Source organism: Hibiscus syriacus, unplaced genomic scaffold, assembly GCF_006381635.1.
Source record: "Hibiscus syriacus cultivar Baekdansim isolate YM2019G1 unplaced genomic scaffold, ASM638163v2 tig00004742_pilon, whole genome shotgun sequence".
NCBI classification, from domain to species: domain Eukaryota; kingdom Viridiplantae; phylum Streptophyta; class Magnoliopsida; order Malvales; family Malvaceae; genus Hibiscus; species Hibiscus syriacus.
This window is the reverse complement of record NW_024062026.1, coordinates 100,880-127,221: the sequence shown is the minus strand read 5'-3', so window position 1 is coordinate 127,221 and position 26,342 is coordinate 100,880. Positions and strand designations below refer to the sequence as shown.

The following is a 26,342-nucleotide window of genomic DNA, read 5'->3' as shown; positions in this document are numbered from 1 at the left end:
ATTGTTTCTCTTTATAATATTCAAATATAAGTTTGCTTTTCAAAATGTTATGTATCTTATCATTGCACGCAATCTTCGTTGGTTTCATTCATGTATCTTTGATTGTATACTTCGTAAAATATGTTATTATAATTCGATTTTAATTTTAATTTTGCAATATATTTTAAAATATAAGAGTACAAAGAACATTGTGGTTAGGAGTGTGCAAATCCGGGTACCCGAAACTTCCGGGTCGGTGATTTTTTGGCCCGTGTCCCGACCCAGATGTTATGGGTACCCCATTTTTTTATTTTTCATTTTTAAATTATTAATTTAAAAAATATACACAAATTTAAATGTTCGAAACTTCGAATTACATACTCTAATATCCAAACATAAAATTTAAAAGTTCGAAATACAAAATCTAATAATCCATAATATAGATAATTCATTATATTATATATATATATATATATAAAATAAAATAACTAGATTTTGTGATCTGGGCCAGACCCAGAAAATGTCGAGCCGGGTAATTTTTTTAGAAAATTACCCCGTTTTTTAAGGTTCGGGTCGGCAGATCAGGTCAGATCAACCTGTCTGATAGTTTTGCACACCCATAATTGTGGCAGCTTATCATTGTAAGAAATTACAAAGAAACATCATCTCTTCTATTACAAATTTGGTGTTAACCTTACAAAGATACAGTTTTGGAAGAAACCAAAACCTGAGAGTTCGTTATGGACAAGTTCTCGAGGAATACTAAGCATTAGTACTGAACATGAATGAAGATGTAGGAATATGAACATTACAGCTCGTTGGAGTCATTGGGAAGTAGCCTTTTTCCGTTTCGGAATAGTGTTTCGAGCAGTTTCGGAGAAGTTAACGTCGCCACCGATTTGAACTGGATCGAAAACGATGTCATTACAGATCATATAGGAAACGTTTGAATCAATAGTATTAGAAGTTCATACAGAGGTGCTGGAAATGCGAGATCGAGCTTAAAATATTTGAACTGTTACCTTTTGTTGTGTATATTTCACACGGATAGCAGTTAGAGGACAACCGTTGGTGTTCAACTGTAGATCTTGCAATGCGAAAACCGTGGTTTTGAGATCGGATGCGTTGTACGCGGTGTAGTGTTCGAGAGTCGGATTCTGCCAAAACGGATAATGAAGTTAAGGTCGAATTTGTCGATCAAGGTCATAGAACTAAATCAAGGACCAATGAAGAAGTAATGCAGACCCATGGATGGCATGATTGATCCAATGTCCATCTAGCAAGAAATACAGCTGATGCAGCCACCATCGAAGGGGCGAAATTTAAGAAACCGTAGTCGATTAGTGTCAGTTCTGCTAGATAATTTGCCAGGTTTTCCAGTTCTAAACTAGGGGTCTGCAATTGGCAATTAGGTGTAGAACAGTCAGTCATATGCTATCAGTACTGCATGAATTAAGGCTAGTTCGAAACTAAGTATGTTACCGTGTAAGAAGCGTGTGCAGCTCTCACAAATCTCCTAAAACTCAGAATTTTATGCAAGGAAGGGAATTAGGATAACAATGGAGTATTCAAAGACTGTCGGAATTTCATACGCATGCATCGGATATCTCGTATCGGGCTAAAATACCTGAGAAAAGTTTTTGCAGTAGGTGCAAATAGTTGAAAACCAAAATACTTCAATACTCGACTCTCCATTTTTAGCACCTGCCAATTTTTCAAGTAAGAAACATAAGAAAAACTAAGTGGACAAGGGAAGTAGCAACAGCCTATGCCAAAAATTCGATGTCTGTTAATGCGATAACGATGATATACCTCCTCTCTAACGTAAGTGTTATCTGTGATGAAGCAAAACTCTTCCACACGAGGTGCACATATTTCTTCGTACTTGCTTCCGTTGTATAAAGAGAAACTAATGTTAGATACATATAGGAAAGCAAAATGCAGAGGTTATTTCTCGATGAATGCACCATTGTAATCATTGCGATGAATGCAAATGAAGGTCATTTAGATTCATTGCCGTTCATCTTCATTTTCTAATTGCAGCACCTGTTGTATTTGCTGTGCTAAATGCAGACTAGAAGTTCGAATTTTCGAATGAAAGAAATCATGCAACAAACTCTGCTGCTGATGAACAGACTTACGAGGCTATCAGCATGCAGGTGATCCCAAGAAGTTGAAGTCTCTTTCTTTCGATGTAGTCTCGGGAGAGAAACCGATCGATTAGATACACTGTAAGATACAGTGTGTCGGGGACCAACTTATATTCTTCGGATACCTGAAACCAATATGTCAACTAGCAAATCATTTCTCATAATCACATCATAAACACTGGTGCTGCAAGATATAAAAACGTGTATACAATCACCAGGAGTTTTTTCTGGTGAGAAATAACATTGGGAATGCTTGTTTGTAGTTGATAGTTCAAAAATAAAAAAACTTGAACTTCCTGATCGTTTGTTTTATGCGATTATGCAATACTTAAATAGCAGAACTAGACTAACCTCCACAAGCCAATCAACCAAAATTGCCCTCATGCTTTCAGTGATATCTTGCTGAATCAACTCCATAAAACAAGGATATGGCCTGCGAACAAGCTGAAGAAATAAAGAGATTGAATCAAATGCAGAAGTTTAAAGATTTGGCCAAGAAGAAGACAGTAGAAAGACATGAAAGTTCCACCTGTTACTCTAATGTTATGGGCAGGAAATTTAAGCTCACTCACAATGCATTAGAATTCAGAACATTAAGTTACAGGGTAGCCAAGAACTTCAAGACATGTTCCAGGGGCAGTTACTCATGTTACCGATTTTGCAAGTTTAGGAAATGAAGTTCATTAGCTCCTTAGTCAATGTAGAAAGAGTAATAATGGATGCTAGGAACATGAAATGAACATATATAAGATGGCATCCATAGTGCATACCTCAGCAACACGCAAGTTGTTATAGATTTCTGGTGCATAGAGGCTGCACAATTGAGGGTCCTTATCCGAATCAATGTCCTTAAAGTCTGGATCACTAGATGTTGTCGAGGTCCCAGAAAAGCTAACCTTCTCTACTGTAACCATTTTGAAACAAGAAATACAAGCATATGTTAACCTATATATCTTCAGGTTAGAACTATAACCAACACAAGAAAGCAAGCTATGAATTGTAAATTTGGCTATGCCATCAGGAAAGAAAAAACACATTGCTTGCTAACCATTTGTTAGAGGACTTTGTGGTTGTAAAGGTACTGCGGAATTTTGATTTGCAAGGCGGTCGTAATGTACGTCATCTTCTCTAACATTAACTGAGCTTGTAACTTCTTCTAACTTAGGATCTATTATTTCAGTCTCTCGAATGCCTTCTTTATGTAACTCAGATTCAGTCTGCTGGACTTGAGGTGCTACATCTGGGGCCACTTTGGATGCATTGGCCTGTGCCTTTCTAGCCTGCTTACTGCCCTTAGACTGGAAGTGTCAAAATCATAAATAAGTAATAGGTCTTATTGTGCTTATATAGCAACATGCGAAACTAAAACATTTGAGCAGTCAAATACATTTTTCATCAACAACTTTAATAATCATACCATAATAATTTAAAATGTAAATCCTTATATAACCTGGATTTTGGGTGCATTAAAGCACTTCCTATATGAATTGTTGCAGCAAACATTCGTGACATCCTGAAGCGCTGCTCTCTTCTTAGATGGATGACCTGCCTTATCAGCTGCACTGGTGTTGTTTTCGTCTAAGGATGTTCGTTTTAAATTTGCTAGCAAAACGCGTCCCTGATCTGGTTGAGTAGGTGCCTTTAGAGGAGGTAACTCTCGAGAAACACACAACGCAGCTGCTCGAGCACGCGTGAGTCGACCATTAAACTCTCCAGCATTAGCAGAAACTACATTTTCCTTCATCATCTTTGCAAGTCTTGGAAAATTACAAGGCATAGCACTAAAATGAAGCTAGAAACGTAAGGCCTGCTTCAGTGGTCAAAATCATGGTAAGTAGACATCAAATAAGCAGATCAAGCAACAATATCCATTAAAACTTCAGATTGAGTAAAAATGGAAAAGTCAGATATGAGATAACAGATCTCACAAGCAGATAATCAAACATATTAACAGCATAGTAGAAGTTGATGATGCCACAGAAAAATTAACTTTCGATGCTTCGAAGAAATACATGTTGGCAATTCATCCAAGATAATGACTCTCCATTACTTGCCATTTGATCCATCAGATTTGAACATGAAAATTCTATAACTTGACCAAAACATACAACACACCACCTAGTAATTCAAGCAATGCGTGTAGGGAACCTTAGATTTCAACTAACAGTTTAAAACAACCAGAAACTAACAATAAAAGGAAACACCTTTTCCTGTCTAAAAATTGTTTACAAATGAAAGTAGTTTGAAAATAGATTTCATCTAAGAAAGTTAATATCTTTGAAGCCACATTTTCTTAAACAATCATTTCTCTCAAAGTCTTAAACTTTTTCAAAAACTGAAGTGAAACAAGAAATCCCCAGATCCGTCTGGTGGCTTATAAACCATTAAAAATTGAAATTCAACAGGAAAAAAATGAAAGGAAAAGGAAACTGAAAAAGGGTATCTTATGGAATCAGATGAATGTTCATAAAGATAGAAAATTTGACCTGGTTTTTCTCCTTTCTGAGCTCCAAGAGCATAGCTTAGAGCTTTGAAGGAAGAAAAGCAGTAGTGTGAGCGGGACAGTGTGTGTTTAAACTTAGAAATTTAAAAGAAAATATTAAAATGGTTTTAAAAATTAATTAAATTTGTCTACAACATTAAAATTGAAAGATGAAAACAGACAGTCACAGTTAATTTGTCTGACAGTTTGTTAAATTGGTTCTGATGCTTTGATTCAATTCTTAATGCTTTTTTTATCAAAAAGAAATTCTTTTCGTTTTTACATGTTTGACCCTGATTTCTTGACTCCTTCGACTAGCTCATAGGATATGGAGGAGATGATGGTCATTTCCTGGACGATTAGATTTAGCCGAGGAAGCTTAGATCTTGGAATATGAAGCATCTGAAGTTGGTTTCGATTTATCAAAATGACCTTTGTTTCTATTTTAATTTTTTTCATTTTCAATTTTTAGATTGAATTTTAATACACGATTTAGATAATTTTTTCACGTTACTTAATTTAAATTTGTGGTTTGTTGGTTGTCTTTTTATAATTTGATTTCTTTTATAGTTTATTTATCAATGCGATCAGATCTATTCGTATTTATTTTTTATTCGAATTTATTTAGTCAAACTTATTCATAATTATAAATTTTTTTATAATTTAAATATTTTTTGTTTTTAATAAAACTAACTACTTGTATATATAAAAAAGTCTTCTTGATCTGTATTTGTCCTTTTCAAACTTTATTCCTAAATTCACAACTTCGGTTATTTAAATTTATATAACAAAGTTTTATAAGTTTTAAGTATATTACTTATATTACTTCAATAATATATATTTATAATAAAATATTTTAATTAATATATATTTACTCTTGTAATTTGTTTTGAATATCCACCGATAAAAGTATCATAACCAACTCATACTAGTGTGGATAATGACGTGAATAGTGATATGATCTAACAATAATTTTAGTCCTTAAAATTTATACAATTCAATAAATTAATCTTTATCTAAAATAATTCAATAAATTTAGTCATTCATATTTAAAAATTATTATTTTAATCTTTATTTTTCTCTTTAATTGTTTGTTCTTCTCCCATAAATTTTATATTGCTTTCTTAGTGTAATAATAATATACTAGTAACTTATTGTTTTAGGAAGATTGCAGATATTCAACTATTATCAGTATCGTAAAAAAGATTAAATTGATCAAAATATTAAATATGAGAGTTAAATTTATTAATTTATTTTATATTGGAGCAGAATTGATAGAATGTATAAGTTTTGAGAATAGAAATATTATTGAAATTTAGTGACATATTCCTAATAGTATTTTAATTAAATAACATGTTTATAATTTTTAGAAAATAATAATATATTTATTACTAAATTTATAATTAGATGACCTTAGGCATAATTTACCCATGAATCTTTTTTGGATACATAGTATTGGAATTTTGACTAGTCAAATCCCATGTCTTGGTTTTTCTGACAAGATAAATCTTTTAATTTATCCAAAAAAAAACATAGATATGATAAATATTGTTTCTTATTGTAATTTTATATTTTTGTATAGTAGTATTTAAAATATTATATAATAATGTTTTTTTAAATATACTTAAATCTATATTACATTTTTAATTATTTTTAGTATACTTTAATTTTTTTATTTATGATTCAAATCGTTTATTGTATCGAATGCACATGAAGTTACGATTTGAACTTAAAATTTATTTGTAGTCAAATTCAAGAAAAATAAATATTATTAAATAAAAAAAGGGTGAGAAGTGGAGGGTTAGGGGTTTGGGAAGATGCTTTTGAAATAAGGGATTTGATTCAAAACTTTTAACTTGACACTTTTGTCCCCGATATTCGACTGATACAGCTAGCATTGTTGCCTGGTGGTCCAAAATTCAAATAAAATAATTCGACTTTAATGAATATTAAAGTAATAAAATATTAGAAGAAAATGGAAGCAACTGGAAGCGGCTTGAAGGCAGCAGGGTTTGACACTGATAAAAGGAATATAATGATGTAAAAAGTAATATTTTTAATATATCTTATTAACATATTGAATTTTATGATAAAATATATAAATAGTATTATGTTATAGGATATTATTTTATTGAGTCGTCTGACTATAAAATGGTCATTCGATTATAGGGTGATATTTTGTTGAGTATTTCGACTATTAAAAGTTATAAAATAATCACTCAGTATTCATATATTCTAATATCGTTTACTTGATTAAAAATTGACAACCGTCTGAACTGGACGTTAGCATGTTAATTAAGAAATAATAAAATTATATTTTATTAATGTCTACTAACATCGCTATTGCTTTCAAGTTCTGGCTCGACGATATAATGTTTCAAGCACATGCTCAACGACATAATATAAACGAAGAGTTGATTTATAAAATACAACTCAAACGATTCTAGGATCAGATTTTATCATATCTTAGTCAACAAGTTAACGTCCAGTTCAGACGATCGTCAATTTTTAATGGAAAATGAGGAGTTTGGAACATATAAATAGTCAGATGATCATTTTGTAGCTTTTAATAGTCGATAGACTTAACAAAGCAACGTCCTATAGTCGAGAGATCATTTTATAACTTTTAGGGTAAACTATGTGAATATTCCCCTATGTTTTTGGTATGACCGACTTTGGTCATCAATTTAAAAATTAAGGAGAAATGATCCTTAATGTTATCGATCCATTCGATTTTAATCTCTAATGTTATCAATCTAGTCGATGTTGGTCTCTTAGTCGTTAACTCCCGTTCAATTTTAGTCCCTCAACCATGTTAGGGACTTAAACAAAAAGGGCCAACGAAAATTAATATCAGAGGGATTTAAACCGGACAGATCGATAATGTGAGTGACTATTTACCCTTAACTTTTAAATTGGTGACCAAAGTCAGTCAAACCCTAAACAAAAAGAACTATTCACATAATTTACCATAACTTTTAATAGAAAAGAAACTTAATAAAATAACACCTATAATCAAGAGATCATTTATTTATTTCATCTTACTGTATAATCATTTTCTTTTTTGAAAAGATTAAGATCTAAATTTACGCACACGTGTAGACTACATTATTCGAATTTGAATCATTTAAAAAATAAAATTTACTTTAATCATTGGGACGATTCCAAAAAATTATCATTTTCGTATTTAAATATAAAAGATTAATATATTTTTTTTGTTAAATCTTAAGGGATCAAATGGGTATTTTCTCAGACTATAGGAAAATAAGTGAAATTTTCATTGAACAAAATTGTATACTTTTTCTTGTACTCTAGTAAGATCTATCGTCAATTTATGTAGCAGATTTAGCCATTGATTTCTACTCGATCTGACGAGAAATTAATGAAACGATTGATTGTATAGTCCAAATATATTCCTTATTGGATGAGATATTTTTTTTTGTAATGCTGTTAAATAATTTATTTAATATATTATATATAGATATTTATAATTTGATGTAGCGGCTTCGACCTATTTTATATTAAAAAAATATGAAAATATGGTATGCGAAGACATGAGCCGGGCAAGCAAAATGATTTTGAAATTTTGAAAGAAATGAAAATGAAGTAGGATCTAGGAAGAAGTATCACATGAGATGGCAGCTTTTATGACCCATTGAACATGTCGTTTTGTTTTTATCTTTCAGTTGATTTTGGACCCACGTGATGGGAAACACACAATCCCTCTTAATCGCCCATTAATGCTTGCTTTTTGTTAACCCTTTATCAGACTAAAAAGAGTCGAAAGCCTTTGCTTGCAGCATCAGCATAAACAATTCTGCTAGCTGGCTTTCAAATCTCACGGTATCTAAGCTCCGATCTAGGTTAGCTTAGGAAATTCTAAAATAGAATTTGTTAATATAAAGTTAAAAACGGTTATAATTGAAAATTTTATTAAAAAACTAATTTTATAAATTAAACAAAACATAGATTTAATTCGTTGCAATTGAAAATGTTACATTCTTCATAACATTTTCAGTTGCAACCAAAAGTATTATCTTATTTATAACATTTTTTTATGTCTTAAACCCTTACAAAGTTAACCGAAAATGTTACAAATTTATAAAACTTCTCAATTGAACATGATAACATTTTAAGCGGGAAACCTTCTTAAATTAATCTTAAATTATGTTATCGCGCAGTAGAATTATCCATATAAGTGGTATTTGTTCTAATGTTTCTCAATCATTTGATAGTGAAAGCTCAAACACCTTTACAGTCTCTGATGTTCGAACCTGAAACTTTTAGAGATAATATATATCCCTTTAACCAATGAAGTATCTTAATTCATGTGGTAAGTTGTTAATGTAGGATAACACATAACAAGTGAATGATGATCTACAACAACAACAAAAATCAGCCGTACATTTATTTAATCCAAATTTCTTTCGTAAAACTAATTGCCTTACATTTTTTCGCGCATTAAGATCTTTGGATAACACTTCCATAGTAAGAATTTTGGGAAAACAACTCGGGACACAATCCCTTAGAATCTAATTTGAAACTTTTGGGAAGTCACGGTTTTTGACATGACATCTTACAAGCTCACTTGATATGCTAGAATCAAAATTTATTATCAGTTTATCGTATTTATTAGGCATGTCAACCTACAAGTAGCCATAATAATTTTGCGTCTAACACTAGCATTGAGGGTCATTATGAAACCTCTCGAATGAGACTGAGAGGAGATCCAAAAACATATTCGCAAATATTCATTGTTTTCTCTTTTTTATATCTCATCTTTGTTTTTCTCTTGTTTTTTTAGTTTCTAATAACTCTGTTTTTATGACACGCTTTCGTCTGCCTTTTGGCGCGCTTTCGTAAGCCATTTGGCACATTTTCAGTCCTTTCTATTAATTGTTTGACCGTTCTCATCGTTTAATTTTTTATGGTTTGATTTTACGTTGTCTCAACTAATCAAGATGACATTTATTAGTTATCATGTTAATATATCCTACTTTGAATCCTCAGATTAGATTTGAGATTTGCGTTCTTCACCGTGACATGGTGAACCGTACCCATCACCGGGTATCCTTAGCCTATTTATATGGGCCACCGTCTAGTTTCGAAATATCGCTCCTTCAAAACTAGTAAGCCCAACTTTCCCACCCCTCTATCGACCAATTACTTGGAATGAATATCTTCGTATAAAAGCAAAACATTTCAACAAGACACTATCCACGATTCGAATTTGTGTACTTCTAAATAGATTGATTGATGTAAATGAACACAATAATATAGTAACAGTTGGATGGATAAGAGAGGCATTTTTGTTGTCAATATTCGTTTCAGCTTTCTTCTCTTACATTATGGCCCCGCTCAGCACCATGTCGTGTTGTGCCTTTTAATATTGGATCACAAATCACAATATGCTAGATTAACCCACATATAACTCTCCGTATATATATAGATATAGTTATAATATGAACCTACTTTCAGACACCACAATAAGCTTTAAGAGCAGACTGAGGATATCGACCTTCTTTAGTGAAGTAAAACCTCAAGAATTGAGAATAATCAAAGGGTTTATAGAGCAAATGGGTGTTCTTCATCCACGAGCTCATCGGGTGCCTTTATCATGTAACCTGGTTTTGGGATCGAAAATAGTCCGATGGAGTACCTCGGCTTGTCCCCGCTCAGCATCACGCGGTGATAAGTGGCCTTCAATCGCCCATTTAACCATGCCTGCAATATCATACATCAAACCAACTTAATTTATTTATTTTTGTTGAGGGTAATAAAGAGGTTGGGACCACCATGATTGGTTAATCCTTTTTAATTTTGTTGGGGAGTCGCAATTAGTGATTAAAAGACAGTCGACCTAACTTCAGGTTTTCATTCTCTATTCTGATTAAGTTGAGAAAGTATTTGAAATTCTCTGAGTCTTAGCTGAGAAACTTTATGTGATGTTAATGTTAGTGTCAGACTAAGATTATGATGACTACTCCTAGCACAACAACTTGCATGAATACGGTTAACTAATAGTAAATTTTGGTTCTGTCAGATCATGTGAGTATGCAAGAGGTTGACTTTTTGAGATATGGAAGGCTCATGAGACTCTATGTCCAGAGATTTTCTCCTAGTTTCAACTACAAAGGAGTTCTCCAAGGGTCTTGGTGTACGGAGATCAATCTTCTGTAGGAGATTCGGAAGAGGCATAACACTTGTCCCCATTTTATGGCATTCCCTCTACTAAGGGAGACATGTGTTGTACCTCATCTGAATCTCCTCCGAAAGATTAATCTCGGTACATCAAGTCCTCCGAAGAACTCCTTCATAGCTGAAACCTTAGAAAATCATTTTTGAACATAGGGTCTCAGGAGTCTATACCTCTTGGAAAGTTATGACATTTTGACATAACTTCTGGTAGGTGCAAGTGGTCTGCCATAGTCAAAATCTACTATCAACTGATCGTATCCATCCAAACTGTCAACCTACTAATAATTATCATGATCCTATGTCTGACATCAACACTAAGGGTCATTATAAAACCTTCGACCAAGAGTCCAAGACTGAGAGAAGGATTTGGAACCACTTTCCATTTTTTCTCCTCTCCCCTCCTATGGAGACTAAGGATTTGAACTCTGATCAACTATTGTCTAACTAATAGCTACAATTCTCTATTTAAACTAGAAAGAGTGAACCGCCTATTACTAGCACAAACTGTTTGTTCCCTCAACAATCTTACATCCTTTGCATATATAAAATTAATGAAAAGAGACTTACATGGAGAGTGTCGAAACGATTTTTTTCTTAAATGTGAAAAAGTAAGATTTTAAAAAACCACATTAATTCTTAATTATCTCTTTTTAATTTAAAAACAAATGCGATTTAAAAGACCTATCGTTTCAAAAATTTTTGGATTTCCTTTATGATCGAAAAATACGGTCACCAAAGTTATATTTGGCTTGGCAACGGATTCTGAGCTATATTTGGCTGCTCACTGTCACCAAAGTTGATGACATTCCTCGTTCTCAAAGCTTGGACAACCTTCTTAAAAGCAGTACAATTCTCAATGGAATGCCCAGGGTTCCCTGCATGGTACTCACACTGAGCACTAGCATCATACCATTTGGGAAAAGGAGGTTGCATTGGTGTCACGTGATACGGTGAAACCACATGTCGATCATACAAAATCTGAAATAATTCCTTATAAGTCATCGGGATGGGGTCAAATTGAGGCCTCTCTCTCCTCTGGTCCCTTGCCCCTTGTCTATTATCATTTTGTGTCGACGACCCTGCTCCTTGAGGACGGGAAACAATGATGTTATTAGAATCGTACTGCCTCACATTACTGACTTCGTTTTCCTTTTTCCTCGTTGGTGGCCTCTTACTAGACTCTCCTCCCTCGAGCTTCCCACTCTTAACAGCCATTTCAATCATTTCTCCCGCCGTAACTACATCAGCAAAACTTCGATAAGGATTACCAATAAGATGCGAGAAAAAAAGGAGCCTTTAAGGTGTTGAAAAAAAGCATATTTGTTTCTTCCTCTTCCAATGGCGGGTGGACTTGCACTGCTACATCTCTCCATCTTTGAGCATATTGTCTAAAACTCTCGTTAGACTTCTTTTCCATTCCTTGCAACATCATCCTGTTGGGCCTAACATCCTTCACATGTTTGTATTGCTCAAGAAAGGACTTAGCCAAGTCTTTCCACGATTTAATATTAGCTCTACTCAGCTGGTTATACCATCGGATTGCCGAGCCAGTTAAGCTTTCCTGAAAGCAGTGTATTAACAATTGATCATCCCCTATGTATCCGGTCATCTTCCTACAAAACATTGTGATATGTGCAGAGGGGCACCTGGTACCATCAAACTTTTCAAAGTCAGGAACTTTAAACTTTGGAGGTAAGACCAGATCAGGAACTAGACTTAACTCATTTGCGTCGAATCCATAGACACTGGTATCTTCCTTCATGGCTCTGACCTCTCTTTCTAACTGCTTCCATTTCTCTTCCAACAGATTGTTTTGGTCCTTCTTGGCTTCTTCATCAAGGTCTGGAACTTGATGATATTGATGTTCTTCCTGATACGAACTAGATCCAGGCTGTACGTTAACAGAAGCACCGACTGGATTAATGTGCACCTTCCCGACATGAACAGGGGTCACTTGAACATTCTGAGATTGTTCTGGGGTCAACCCTGGATGATGAAGTGGGTCTTCAGTTACACCTTCTGGCATAGGGATTTTCCCATGTTCTGGATTTCTTCCATCCAACATACTCGCAAACTTGGCAAACATCTCCTTTTGGGCATTCATCATATCTTCTTGCATTTTCTTGATATTATCTTGTAACTCCGACTGAGCCTTCTCAATTTGGGCAAGTTTGTCTTCCATAACTTTCTTCCTGGTTCTGTAGATATGCTTGGGATTTTCCAGTATTACTCTGTCACAGAGTCATTTTGTTATCGCTGATATTTATTAATGAATATGAAACATATGATTATGAATGAATAAATTGCGATGCAAAAATTTAAATGTATTAAAAATGCATATGCAAAATGCAGGGTGTTGATCCTGGAACGACTCCTTAGAACAACTCTTTATATTAGAACAACGTTCAATTACAAAGTTGAAACATATCACAAATAAATTTGCACCATCTCTCCTATTTCTTGTACGTGTGCTAGCAACTCCACGATCTTCTGGTTTTCTTCAGCCTCTGGATCCAGTTCTTCAGTTACATCAGCAGCTTCCTCAGATAGAATGACCAAATATTGAGCTATTCCTCGCGCGTGTTCTAGGTAACAAGCAATAAAGTCCTCTCTTTGCTTAACTCTCGCCTGAGCTCGCTCCCATCGAAAACGCCATTGTATATCCCCCTCATAGGGAACTATCGATAACTCACTTGCTTGCCTCTGAAACTCTTGAACCATGGCTTCAAGCTCGCTCACTTGTCTCTTCAAACTTTCAACCTCCCCACGGCTTGAGCTACCTTCCCCGCTTCGGTATCGTCGTAATGCAGTCTCTAAACTTGAAATTTTCCCCTTCAACTTCTCATTCTGGGCTTGACTCTCTTGTAACCGCTGCTCTAAAGAATCATTTTCCTTCGATAAATCTTAACTTGGTGCCTTCTTTGCTTGAGCTCTTCTTGACTCTCTCCGGCTACTCTTTTGAGGCTCGCCACCTCTTGCCTCAATTCGACAGACTTACTCGAGCTAGAACCTACTTGAGCTTTTACCATTCGCTGATAAGTTGACCGAAGATCGTCAAAGTCTAGCCGAAGTTGCTTCTCTACTTTTTCAATTCGATCTGCTCTACTCTTCTGAATGTCAATCTCCAATCCCTTTTGATACACATCATCTTCTAACTTCTGCAAAGTCATTCTCCATTGTCTCCGTTCTGCTTCGAAATCGCGCTTGGCTAACTCTAATGGAGATGGCACCACTCTCAACTGTTCCTCCACCGGCTGAATATTTTCAGGATTCACCATCGGGATATTGTCATTTACTCGACCGCTTCTCCACTGCTCATACTCTTGAGACAACTCGAGATCATAGGTGAACAAATTCACGCGACGAGTTTGCTTCCAAGCCTCAGCAACCCCTTTAACTTTACCCTTATACTGATCTCCTTTGAATGCAAAATCCGACCCTACCAAGTCCCACGTGGCTGGAATGAACTGCCTTGACCCATATTGTCTGGAAACTAGTAGCGGTGCATACCCAACAGAGCCCCATATACCTGGAAAAGGAACCCAATCTCGCTCTCCACATCGGTAAAGTATATCCGAAGAGGTATTCCACGAAGCTCGCCACAAAATATCTCCATCTCTGATATCCTTGAAGATGACCATCCATTTTTCTTCAGTAAAACCCCCAAGCCACTCTTTAGAAAGAAAATCTTTCAAAGGCGAAAACCCCTCTAGAAACACTCGTCCTGGTGCTCTTTCAACATGTTTAAAATGATTCAGAATCCACACTAGCAGCAAAGGCGCACATCCTATAAAGCGTCCTTCTCCCTCGCGCCTACAAGAACTCAAAGACCGGAACGTCTCAGCTAGAATAGCTGGAACAGGATCCACGTGCTTGTCTAATCTTTCAAACAGGTCAACAACTGATACGTCTACATATCCTAGCACTTTTGGAAAAATAACAAGCCCATAAATCCCTAAAGCAAACAAGTCAAGCTTCTTTCTCTTATCAGGATGGTGAGCAATTACTTCTTTCAGAGCAGCCCAAGAGATGCACTCACTGTCTCCCTTCTTCTTAATGCTTCTGACTACCCAATTTCACTCATTCCGGTCATCAATAGTAATTTCTTCTTAAATAAAGGAGTGACTGGCAGCTTGGTATATATTCTATCTATCTGGGACCTCGGATAACGGACCAATGCTTGATACTCCTCTATTGTTGGTGTTAGATCCACTCTACCAAATGTGAAACAGCCATAAGCCGGATTCCAGAACTGCGCCAATGCTCTAAACAGATTTCGGTCAATAGGAACATCCAGAAGATAAGGAATATCGCCGTACAACTGATAAAACATCTCCTTATCGGCTGCTTCCCATCTTCCCCATATCTCTCTTAGCTCACTCAGATCATTCTGACGTACGTTGATGTGAGTGTAACCAAATAACTCTGACACATATCCAGGCATCACGCTGTCTCCATTGGTCAATTGGGACTGTTCCGACCACCTCAGAACATCTGCATTGTCCTCAACCTCTTTCTGAACCGTTCGTTCCATATTACTGGCCTTCTATATGGACATCGACCCCAAATCAACACCATGTAATGGACAATGCAATGCAAAACAGAAAAGAGACAAGGCAAAAACAACAAAGATCGGTTAGTAAACATGAAGCAATTAATTCAAGATAAAAAATCCTACCCACATATGCTGACTACCCCATCATGCTTTATCAGATCCTACCCAACATGATATCTACCCCCATGCTTTGTTATTCACAAAAATAAATCCTAACCGCATGATATCTAATTCGCATGCTTGTTCAAAAAATAAATCTAACCGCATGATATCTAGTTCGCATGCATTTATTCGAAAAAAACGAAAATAAATGACTCAAAAAATCTTTTCCTTATGTACCCTCCTCACGGGATTCTTAAGGTTCGGGTTTGGTTCAACCTAAGTTCAGGCTCTACGTTCACTATATGCTGGGTTAGGTTCTAAAGTAATAGGTTCTCGAATTGTCCTTGTCGGTGCCCCCTTGGGCTGCCGAACCCTCAATCCTGGCCCATCACAGGCTTTAGGGGATCGAGTTCAATTTCGAGGGAACACACCTCCTTATGTCCATGCGGAGGTGATTACCATCACGAGGACCATAAGGCGTGAGCTCCAGGAGCGATCCACTATCCCATGCGGAGGTGAAAACCACACGAGGGCATAGTCTCTCACTCCTACTTAAATAGGACGGAGCGGGTTTTAACTCATGTTATGATAATGCAGCTGTGCAGTGTGTGAGGAAAAGCGAAAAAACAATCAATAAAACACTCAAAATCAATTCCTATAACAAACAATTATTCTGAAACCATTAGCAAACAGATTAGTACAACTATTTAATTGTCAATCGAATTAAATTAAAGAAATCAAAATACAAACAAAAAATTATTAAAAACCAAACAATAGATCAAAAATCAAATTAAAACGAATTTGTAATTTTCAATTGCAAAGACAATTAATTAATCGACTATCGGCTTGACTCTCTAAAAAAAGTCCCCAGCAGAGTCGCCAAGCTGTCGAAACGATTTTTTTCTTAAATGTGAAAAAGTAAGATTTTAAAAAACCACATTAATTCTTAATTATCTCTTTTTAATTTAAAAACAAATGCGATTTAAAAGACCTCTCGTTTCAAAAATTTTTGGATTTCCTTTATGATCGAAAAATACGGTTCAAAGAGTCGCCACCAATCTTTGATTAGGGTGTGATTGGGCACCCAAAAATGCTTTGTCATTTTAAATAAAAATTAATTTTAATTAAAACAACAAATTGAGGTCTACGTTACCAAAATCTGAGTTCGGGAGTCGGTTACGTGTGGGGAAGGATTAGCACCCCCACAACGCCCTAAATCGGTACCTAATCGATTAATTAATGTTTTTGCAATGAACTTTACAAATTCGAACTTAATTTGATTTTTGATCCCATAAAACAAAGATATAAATTTAAAAACATTCAACAACACTCCAACAAAGTAAATTAAAATTACCAAGTCGTTTTAGAAAGATAAAGAATGTTCGATTATTTACAAATATCGAGACCAGATCTTAAAGATATAACAACCTTTTCTCGATATATTTAAATAAACGAACATTTCTTTTTCTCTCGTTCCCAAATTTTAGGTGACAAATCATTTTTTTTGTTTCACTTTCGGGATACACTTTTATTTTAAAATCATTAAAAGCGGACCTCAAATCAGTTATGACTGCCCACTTACAATAATTTTAAATTAAAAGGGTATTACCCTTAATCTAATTATGTAATATGTCGAGTTATGCAAATGAGGTTATCATACAAATTATGCAAAAAAAATATGTCATGCCAAAAATTAATTAAACTAAATTAAAATATCATGAAAAAAAATATATTTAAAATTAAAAATATAAACAATGCTTATTAACATATAACGTATAAATATGACTCAAATGTAAAAACAAAAACTTAATATGTTAAACCAAAATTTTTTTTTTTAAAAAAAATGTATATTTACATAAATGTGGTGATTAAATTTAAATGAATGTAACAATTGATAACTAAGTTAAAAAAAAAACAGAAAAGATTATATTCAAACACTAAGATATAACATGAAGAGAATTATGAGCCAAATGTATAAGTAAATGGAAAATAAATATACTAGTGTCCAGGACTAAATTCAAATGTTCATGAAATAAAAAGACAGAATTAAAACATAAAAGATTCGACTTCAGGACCAGAATGCATGACCTTGAAAGTTGAATGGCTCACTTTGTGGATAACCCACACATGAAATGGGTACTCTAAACACCTAAACGACGTCGCTTTATCCCTGTTAATTAAAACCTAAGATTTAACCTAAAAATTAAGCCTTCTTTCTGTTAAGCCCAACCCCTACAACGCCGCAATGCTCCCTTCTTCTCCCTCTTCTCTCGACAGAAACCTAATGGAACCGTTTCCCTGCTCACCTAAAACCTCGACCTCCGTGGTCCGACGAAACCCAGACCAACCTCTAGCCAACAACAGCGTCGCTCTTCTCTTTGAACCACCATACCCGACCCTCATCTCTCTTCAACTAACTTCTCATCCCCTAAACCGAGCATAAACCCTCATTATAGCTTCCTTCTTCTCCCATAGCCGAGACTCCCAAAAGCCTTAGTCCCCACCGGCCACCACTTAGTACAACTGAAAATGGCTAAACCGACCACCTATGTTCTATGACATCCTAAACGAAACCCTAACCGAAGCAAAACGGCCATCACAAACCTCCATCGCTCAAAGTCCCAACAACGGAAGGAAGTATATCGACGAGGAAGTAAGGTAAAAATTTCATTATAGCTTTCATTTCAATGAACAAATTTCGTTTCTAACATTTTCATAATACATATTTTTTAGATCATTCCTTCAAACGAAATCTCCTAAATCGCCTCAAAGATGCTAAGTTAACAAGCTTCTGCCCTAAGGATGTAACCCTGGCACTGGAAATGGCCCCAATTTCTAAGGTAAACATACTATTATTCCTTTATATTTCTGTTTTGGTTCTGATTTGAAACATAGACACACACAAGAACATTATAAAAGCAATGAAAAATGGAAATTGAAAACGAATACCCTTTTGATGCTATGTGTTGCTTTCGTTGTTGGATTGTATTCTGTATTTGGTGTTGTTTTTGGCTTGAGAATATGATACTGCTCTTTGTGAACTTTCCTTCAGTTGGGAGAATAACATAAAACAAAACTTGTTTCTATTGCTTTTCGGAAAATCAAATTTTTCTTACACCGTTTTTTTTGTTCTGCTACCTACTTTCTGTCCAGAGAAACGAATGAGCTCCTTTTTTTTTATCCTTTTTCGATTGATAGTTTTTAGTGGTTAAAAACCCCCTCAAAACTGACCATTTCCTCCATTTACAGTTTTTTGATAACTCACAATACCCCCCACTCTCTACAAACCGTTCCCTCTAGTTTTTTCTGGTTTCTTAACTTCCCAGACAAATTAAGCATCTACAGCTGCCCCTCTTTGTTCATTGTCGTGTAACGAGAATAGAGCAAAGATCAAAAGATGATCGAATTTGTCTGGTCATGAGAACTTCAAAAAATAAACCACTCACTGTTACGTCAGGATAAATAAGACTTGAAAAAATCTTCAAATGACGAGCCTGCTCCCTATTCCTTCAGGAAGTATAAGACTTGAACAATCCTTGGCAAACGTGTCTTCTCCCTATTCATTCAGGGAGTATAAGACTCAAACAATCTTCAACAAACGTGTCTGCTCCCTATTCGTTCAGGGAGTATAAGACTCGATCTTCAATAAACATGTCCGCTCCCTATTCCTTCAGAGAGCAGGACTCAAACAATCTTCAACGAACGGGTCCGCTCTCTATTCTATCAGAGAGTACAGAACTCGAACAATCTTCAACAAAACGGGTCCGCTCTCTATTCCTTCAGAGAGTATAGGACTCAATCTTCAACGAACTTGTCCGCTCCTTATTCCTTCAGAGAGTATAGGACTCAATCTTCAACGAACTTGTCCGCTCCCTATTCATTCAGAGAGTATAGGACTCAATCTTCAACGAACTTGTCCGCTCCCTATTCATTCAGAGAGTATAGGACTCAATCTTCAACGAACTTGTCCGCTCTCTATTCATTCAGAGAGTATAGGACTCAATCTTCAACGAACTTGTCCGCTCCCTATTCATTCAGAGAGTATAGGACTCAATCTTCAACGAACTTGTCCGCTCCCTATTCATTCAGAGAGTATATGACTCAATCTTCAACGAACTTGTCCGCTCCCTATTCATCCAGAGAGTATAGGACTCAATCTTCAACAAACGAATTTGCTTCACTACTCTTTCATGAAGGTTATAGATGATTTGCTTCAAAGATCAAACCTGAAAATCAAACATTATTCATCATGAATGTATATTTGAAAAATATTATACTAAAAAATTTAGAAGTTGAGAAATTTTTTTTTGAAAATCCATCTCCATCGTGAAAACTTGTCTGGAGCCATTGGATATTTGAATCTGCTTTGACTCAATTTTCGTATAAACATCATTCTTGTCAAAATCTCAAGACCAGTTATCTTCATCTCGATGCTTTCATATCTTCAATCTTCAACTATCCCTGGGAAACCTGTAGATATTTAAGCCATCATGCGATTATGAATGCCATGATCCTACTCATGCCTAAAATGTATGCAATTATGTAATTCAATGCGTTTTCTTCTTTGAAGGAACTCTATCTCCTTTTGATCTCGATGGAACTCGGCTTCATCTTGGGCACAGAACATTTGACCAGTTCACCCCAGTTGACAATCTCAATTCCATATCTCTCGCCCTAACATGACCTTGGTTCATTTCTTTCTTGAAACCCGCCAGTATCCCTGACCAACTTCTCGATCAATGATAACCTCATTGGGTCATCTTTTAATGGCTGAAATTTTCTACGAACTTCAAGATCTCATTTTCTCGTAACCACACAAGCTCACATGTTTAAACCATTGTCAACTTCAGAATACCTGCATTCTCCAAAACCTTTTTCACAATAATACAAAATGATCTCATGTACTTCAAGTTAAGCTATATGTTTTGAGCTTTCAAAATAAGATGTTTGTAAGAGGGAAATTAACAAGAAAATACATCTCTTTATTTATAAAATGCAGAGAATTTTTAGGTAATTTTATGGCAAACTTTTAACTGAAAACAGTAAAAGAACAAAAGAGTAGGCGTCTTCAAATATCAATAATGCAAATGCTTTTGAACTGGCACGCCGTTAGAATGTCTCGAGTGTAGCTTCTGTCAAAAAGATCTTCAAAATTGTGATGCTTACGAGTATGAAACTACTTCTAAACTCCCAAATCTCTATCATTGGATGCCCTAAACCAGTATTGAATCTCATGTGCATTCAATATCTCTCCTGGTTATTTCAACCGAGACTCATTAATCTTTAGTCTCATCCCTGATCACCAACTGTCATTGTTACTATCCATATCAGGAGCTCTTTCATCTTCCAAAATTGATTCAGAACCTCCACTATGCACGAATTCTGAATTTCAAACTCAACTCAAGTCGCCCTTTGCGGGTTTTCAACTTGAGACCTCCTTTGGTTCCAAGACGCCCTTTTCGGGTTTTCATCTTGAACCCTCCTTTTATTTCTTTTTTTCATTTTTTTCTTTTTTCATTTTTCATTTTTCATTTTTCTTCCCTTTTCCCTTTTCTTCTTTTTCTTTCTTTTTGTTTTTTTCCATCATTTTTCTTATTATTTTTTCATTTTTCGTTTTTTATTTCTTCTTCCAGCAAAATATCTCTTAACAGCGTCGACATTCACTGGATATGGTAATTCTGATCCGTCCATTTCAGTTAGGACTAGAGCTCCCCCAGAAAAGGCCTTCTTAACAACATAAGGTCCTTCCCAATTGGGCATCCATTTTCCTCTGAAATCTTTCTGAATAGGCAAAATCCTTTTAAGCACCAAATATCCCTCATGAAATTCTCGAAGGCGAACTTTCTTACCATGTGCCCGTATCATACGTTTTTGGTACATCTGACCATGACAAATAGCTTTCAATCTCTTTTCTTCAATCAAATTCAATTGGTCATGCCTAGCTTGGACCCATTCTGCCTCATCAAGCTTTACCTCTGACAAAATCCGAAGTGAGGGAATTTCCACCTCAATAGGTAAGACAGCCTCCATCCCATATACCAAAGAAAACGGAGTTGCCCCAGTTGAAGTCCGTACTGAAGTTCGATAAGCAAACAGAGCAAAGGGAAACTTCTCATGCCAATCCTTATAGGTCTCAGTCATTTTCTCTATGAGCCTTTTGATGTTCTTATTGGCCGCCTCTACTGCCCCATTCATCTTTGGGCGATAAGTGGTGGAATTATGATGCTTTATTTTGAACTGTTTACAGACCGAGTCCATCATCTTATTATTTAAATTCAACGCATTATCGGAGATAATCCTCTCGGGCAAACCATATCTACAAATGGTCTCCTTCTTCAAAAATTTGCATATTGTAGACTGGGTAACATTTGCGTAAGAAGCTGCTTCTACCCACTTGGTGAAATAATCTATGGCTACCAGAATGAAGCGATGACCATTTGAAGCTTTGGGCGAAATTTGTCCAATAACATCCATGCCCCACATTGAGAATGGCCACGGAGCTGTCATTACATGCAACAGATGAGGAGGAGTATGTATCCTATCTCCATAAATCTGACATTTGTGACATTTTCGGGCATAATTGATACAGTCTGTTTCCATAGTTGACCAATAATACCCAAATCTCATAATCTGCCTAGCCATAGCATGCCCATTAGCATGGGTACCACATATTCCCTCATGCACTTCTTAAAGAATCAATTTGGCTTCTTTCGCGTCCACACATCTTAACAAAACCTGATCCAGGCTTTTCTTGTATAGAGTCTCACCATCAAGCACATATCCTGATGCCATTCTTCTAATGGTTCTCTTATCATTCTCAGTGGCCTGTTCTGGATAACTCTGATACCTTATATATTGCAAGATATCATAATACCAGGGGTTTCCATCTTCTTCCTCTTCGATATTAAAACAATGTGCTGGATACTCATAAGCCTTCATTTCAATGGGCATCATATTTGAATGCTCGTTCATCTTAAACGTTGCTGCCAGTGTGGCTAAGGCATCTGCCATTTGATTCTCTTCTCTGGGGAGGTAATTGAAAGTTACTTCATCAAATTCTTCAACAAGTTCCATAACTAACTTACGGTATTCTACAAGCTTGGGATCTTTTGTCTCCCATTCTCCTCTGAGCTGGTATATTACCAAAGCTGAATCTCCATACACCTTGAGCATTTTTACTTTGCGTTCAACAGCAGCTCTAAGACCCAGAACACAAGCTTCCTACTCAGCCATATTGTTAGTACAATCAAAATTAAGCCGATTGGTGAAAGGATAATGCTCTCCCTCTGGTGAGACCAAAATTGCCCCGATTCCATGTCCCAAGGCATTTGAAGCACCATCAAAGTTCAACTTCCAATATTTTCTAGTGGATGCCACTGCTTCTTCTACCGAAATAGCCATTAAATCTTCATCTGGGAAATCAAAGCTCAACGACTCATATTCTTCCGAAGCCCTGCTTGCAATGAATTCCGCTATAGCACTTCCTTTAATTGCCGTCTGGTTTACATACTGGATGTCAAACTCGGACAATAAGATCTGCCAACGAGCTAATCTTCCAGATAATGCAGGCACACTCATTAGATATTTCAAGGGATCAAGCTTGGATATAAGCCAAGTAGTATGATACAACATATATTGCCTAAGCCTTCGGGTAGCCCATACTAAAGCGCAACACAACTTTTCAACGGGTGAGTATCTTGTTTCACATTCAGTGAACTTCTTACTGAGATAATAGATAGCCCTTTCTTTCTTCTCAGTTTGGTCACGTTGCCCCAGCACACATCCCATTGAATTTTCATAAACTGACAAATAAAGAATCAAGGGTTTGCCTGAGATGGGTGGCGCTAAAATTGGAGTGCTCGACAAATATTTCTTCACTGTTTCAAAAGCTCTTTGACAGTCTTCATTCCATTCTCCTGAGTTATTCTTACGAAGAAGGCGGAATATGGGATCACACTTTTCAGTCAGCTGTGAAATAAACCGAGCTATATAATTCAATCTCCCCAAAAATCCTCTGACTTCTTTTTGTGTTCGTGGGGCTGGCAAGTCTTTAATAGCTTTTACTTTATCTGGGTCTATTTCAATTCCTTTTCGGCTTACTACGAAACCCAACAACTTTCCAGATGTCACCCCAAAAGTACATTTATTTGGGTTGAGTTTTAGTTGGCATCTTCTTAGTCTTTTAAAAAGCTTTCTCAAATTCCCAATATGTTCTTCCTCTGTCTTGGCTTTGACAATCATATCATCGACATAAACTTCTATCTCTTTATGCATCATGTCGTGAAATAACGTCACCATGGCCCTTTGATATGTTGCCCCGGCGTTCTTCAATCCAAACGACATTACTTTATAACAAAACATTCCCCACATGGTAACGAATGTCGTTTTTTCCATATATTCAGGGTTCATCTTAATTTGATTATAGCCAGAGAAACCATCCATAAAAGAGAACAAAGAATTTCCAGCAGTATTATCCACTAGCGTATCTATATGTGGCAAGGGAAAATTATCCTTTGGACTAGCTCGGTTGAGATCTCTGTAGTCAACACACATTCGAACTTTCCCATCCTTCTTCGGTACTGGGACAATATTAGCCACCCATTCAAGATATTTGGCCACTTTAAGAAACCCGGCATCAAATTGTTTTTTCACTTCCTCTTTAATCTTGAGCAGCATCTCAGGTCTCATTCTTCTCAGTTTTTGTTGTACCGGTTTACATTCAGGCTTTATTGGTAGTTTGTGAACAACCAGTTCTGTATCTAAACCCGGCATATCTTCGTATGACCAAGCAAACACATCCTTGTATTCTTGAAGAAATTCTATCAAATCATGTCGACCTCCAACTGATAGAGTGGTACCAATCTTTACTTCTCTCTTATCCTCATCTGTCCCTAAATTCAAAATCTCAGTAGACTCTTTATGAGGTAGAATCTGCTTATCTTCATTCTCCACCATTTTCAGCAATTCAGAAAGTAGTTCACATCCCTCATCATCATCACAATCCTCGATTTCTCCTTGACATATAGGCTTCTCGAAATCAATCTCCGGGTCAGAGTCATTGGCATTCATATTATTGATATTTGAGCTCCTGAAAAAAATAATGAAAGAGAAGATATATATACATATATACATATGGGAGGATCTTTTCCCATATAAATAAATAGAAAGAAATAAATACATACATATATACAACAAAGAATGAATGAATGAAATGCATGGGAGAATGTTTGCCATTTGGAACTAACAGAATGCATCTTTTATTGAAAGCAAGAAAAAACAAACAACCTAACCCTTTACATAAAATCACCTATTGCCCCAGGGTATGAACAACAGGGAGAAAGTTCCAGTGCATTACTCTGTAAAAGATTTGTAAACTACAGACAGTTCTTCCGCGGTCCAATTGTTCAACACGAAGCCCGGCGGTGCAGGATAAATGCCCATAACTCTCATTTCCTCAAATTCATCATCAGTTATAACGTTAATGCCTAAATCTCCCAAGGCATCCTCAACTATCACCTCGGTGTTCCTTGAATCCCCTTGAAACATATGTCCCCCAGACATGAAAATACTACTCAACGGCGGGAAGGTCATGGGTTCCCAGCTAAGGTCTTCACCAGCCAATTTGGCTTTTCTGATCTCTTGGCCCTTCTTAATTCCCCTCAACTTATCCCTCAAAGTTGGCTGATATCCCAAACCAAATCGATCTTTTTTAGTAATAGGGCATATGGGATTCACCGGTCCTTGCAACTGTCGGCCTAAACCCTTTCCAACTTTTGCTCCTCTTCCAAGAGTCAATTTAAGCCCCATCTTGGTACAGTTTGACAATCGAGGCTTTGGTATCTTCTTGCCTTCGGCCACAAACGAAGCATTGACAAACTCCAACGATCTGAAAGAACACTCGACGGCTTGCTCATCAACTTCAATATACGGAGCAGTAGTAGAAACAGAAGCAATAATGTCCTCTTCAGCATGAATACCTACCAACCTTCCATCAATCACAAATTTCAGTCTCTGGTGTAATGTGGATGGAACTGCACCGGCCTGATGAATCCAAGGCCTTCCCAACAAACAATTGTACGTAGGCATAATGTCCATTACGAGAAATTCTACTTCATAAGTTGCTGGACCAATATTCAGAGGAACATCAATCTTGCCCAACACTTCTCTTTTAGTCCCATCGAAAGCTCGAACCACACTTTGACAGGTTCTCATAAGTGTACTATCTAATGGAAGCTTCTTTAGAGTCACTAAAGGCATCACATTCAAAGCTGAACCATTATCAACTAAGACCCGGGACAACACATGCCCTTTACATTTAACTGTAATGTGCAAAGCCTTCTGACTACCAATCATCCCAGAAGGGATCTCATCCTCAGAAAAAGATAAAAAATTATCAGCTTGTATATTGGAAACTAACCGATCCAACTTTTCAATGGGCAACTCTTTCGGAACAAAAGTCTGGTTCAAAACCTTTAACAGAGCATTCCTATGGGCCTCTGAACTCAAAAGTAATGATAAAACAGAAATACGGGCAGGCAACTTGTGTAACTGTTCCACAACACTGTATTCACTGTGTTTCAGAAACTTCAAAAATTCTACCGCTTCAGTTTCGGTTACTGGTTCATTGATAACAGGCTTATCCTCTTCTATCTGCACATCAACTTTTTTCCCTTTATCAACTACAACCTTCTTCTCAGACTCTTTAGGTGGATTAAGAGAGTAACACCTACCACTTCTAGTAAAGCGTCCCACCTCATCTATTTCCTCATTCTCTTTTGTTACATATCCCATCTGGCAATCATATCTCCAAGGCACTTGTTTATTATCCCGATATGGGAATGGAGATGGAGGTGTAATAACCACTTTCGGGGCTACC

At 36.2% G+C, this 26,342-nt stretch overlaps 1 protein-coding gene across 1 annotated transcript; it reads right to left on the bottom strand.

Annotated features, from left to right (window-relative positions):
• Nucleotides 1-650: 650 nt before the first annotated feature.
• On the bottom strand, nucleotides 651-4,677 carry LOC120196825 (cyclin-A2-4-like). Its single transcript, XM_039198543.1, has 12 exons — nucleotides 4,616-4,677; nucleotides 3,580-3,936; nucleotides 3,178-3,427; nucleotides 2,900-3,033; nucleotides 2,481-2,573; nucleotides 2,121-2,254; nucleotides 1,792-1,867; nucleotides 1,607-1,683; nucleotides 1,462-1,495; nucleotides 1,225-1,374; nucleotides 1,002-1,136; nucleotides 651-883 (listed from the first exon to the last, which is right to left on the bottom strand). The coding sequence occupies exons 2-12, from the start codon at nucleotides 3,904-3,906 to the stop codon at nucleotides 788-790; spliced, it is 1,506 nt and encodes a 501-aa protein (XP_039054474.1). The 5' UTR covers nucleotides 3,907-3,936; nucleotides 4,616-4,677; the 3' UTR covers nucleotides 651-787.
• Between the last annotated feature and the right edge of the window lie 21,665 nt (nucleotides 4,678-26,342).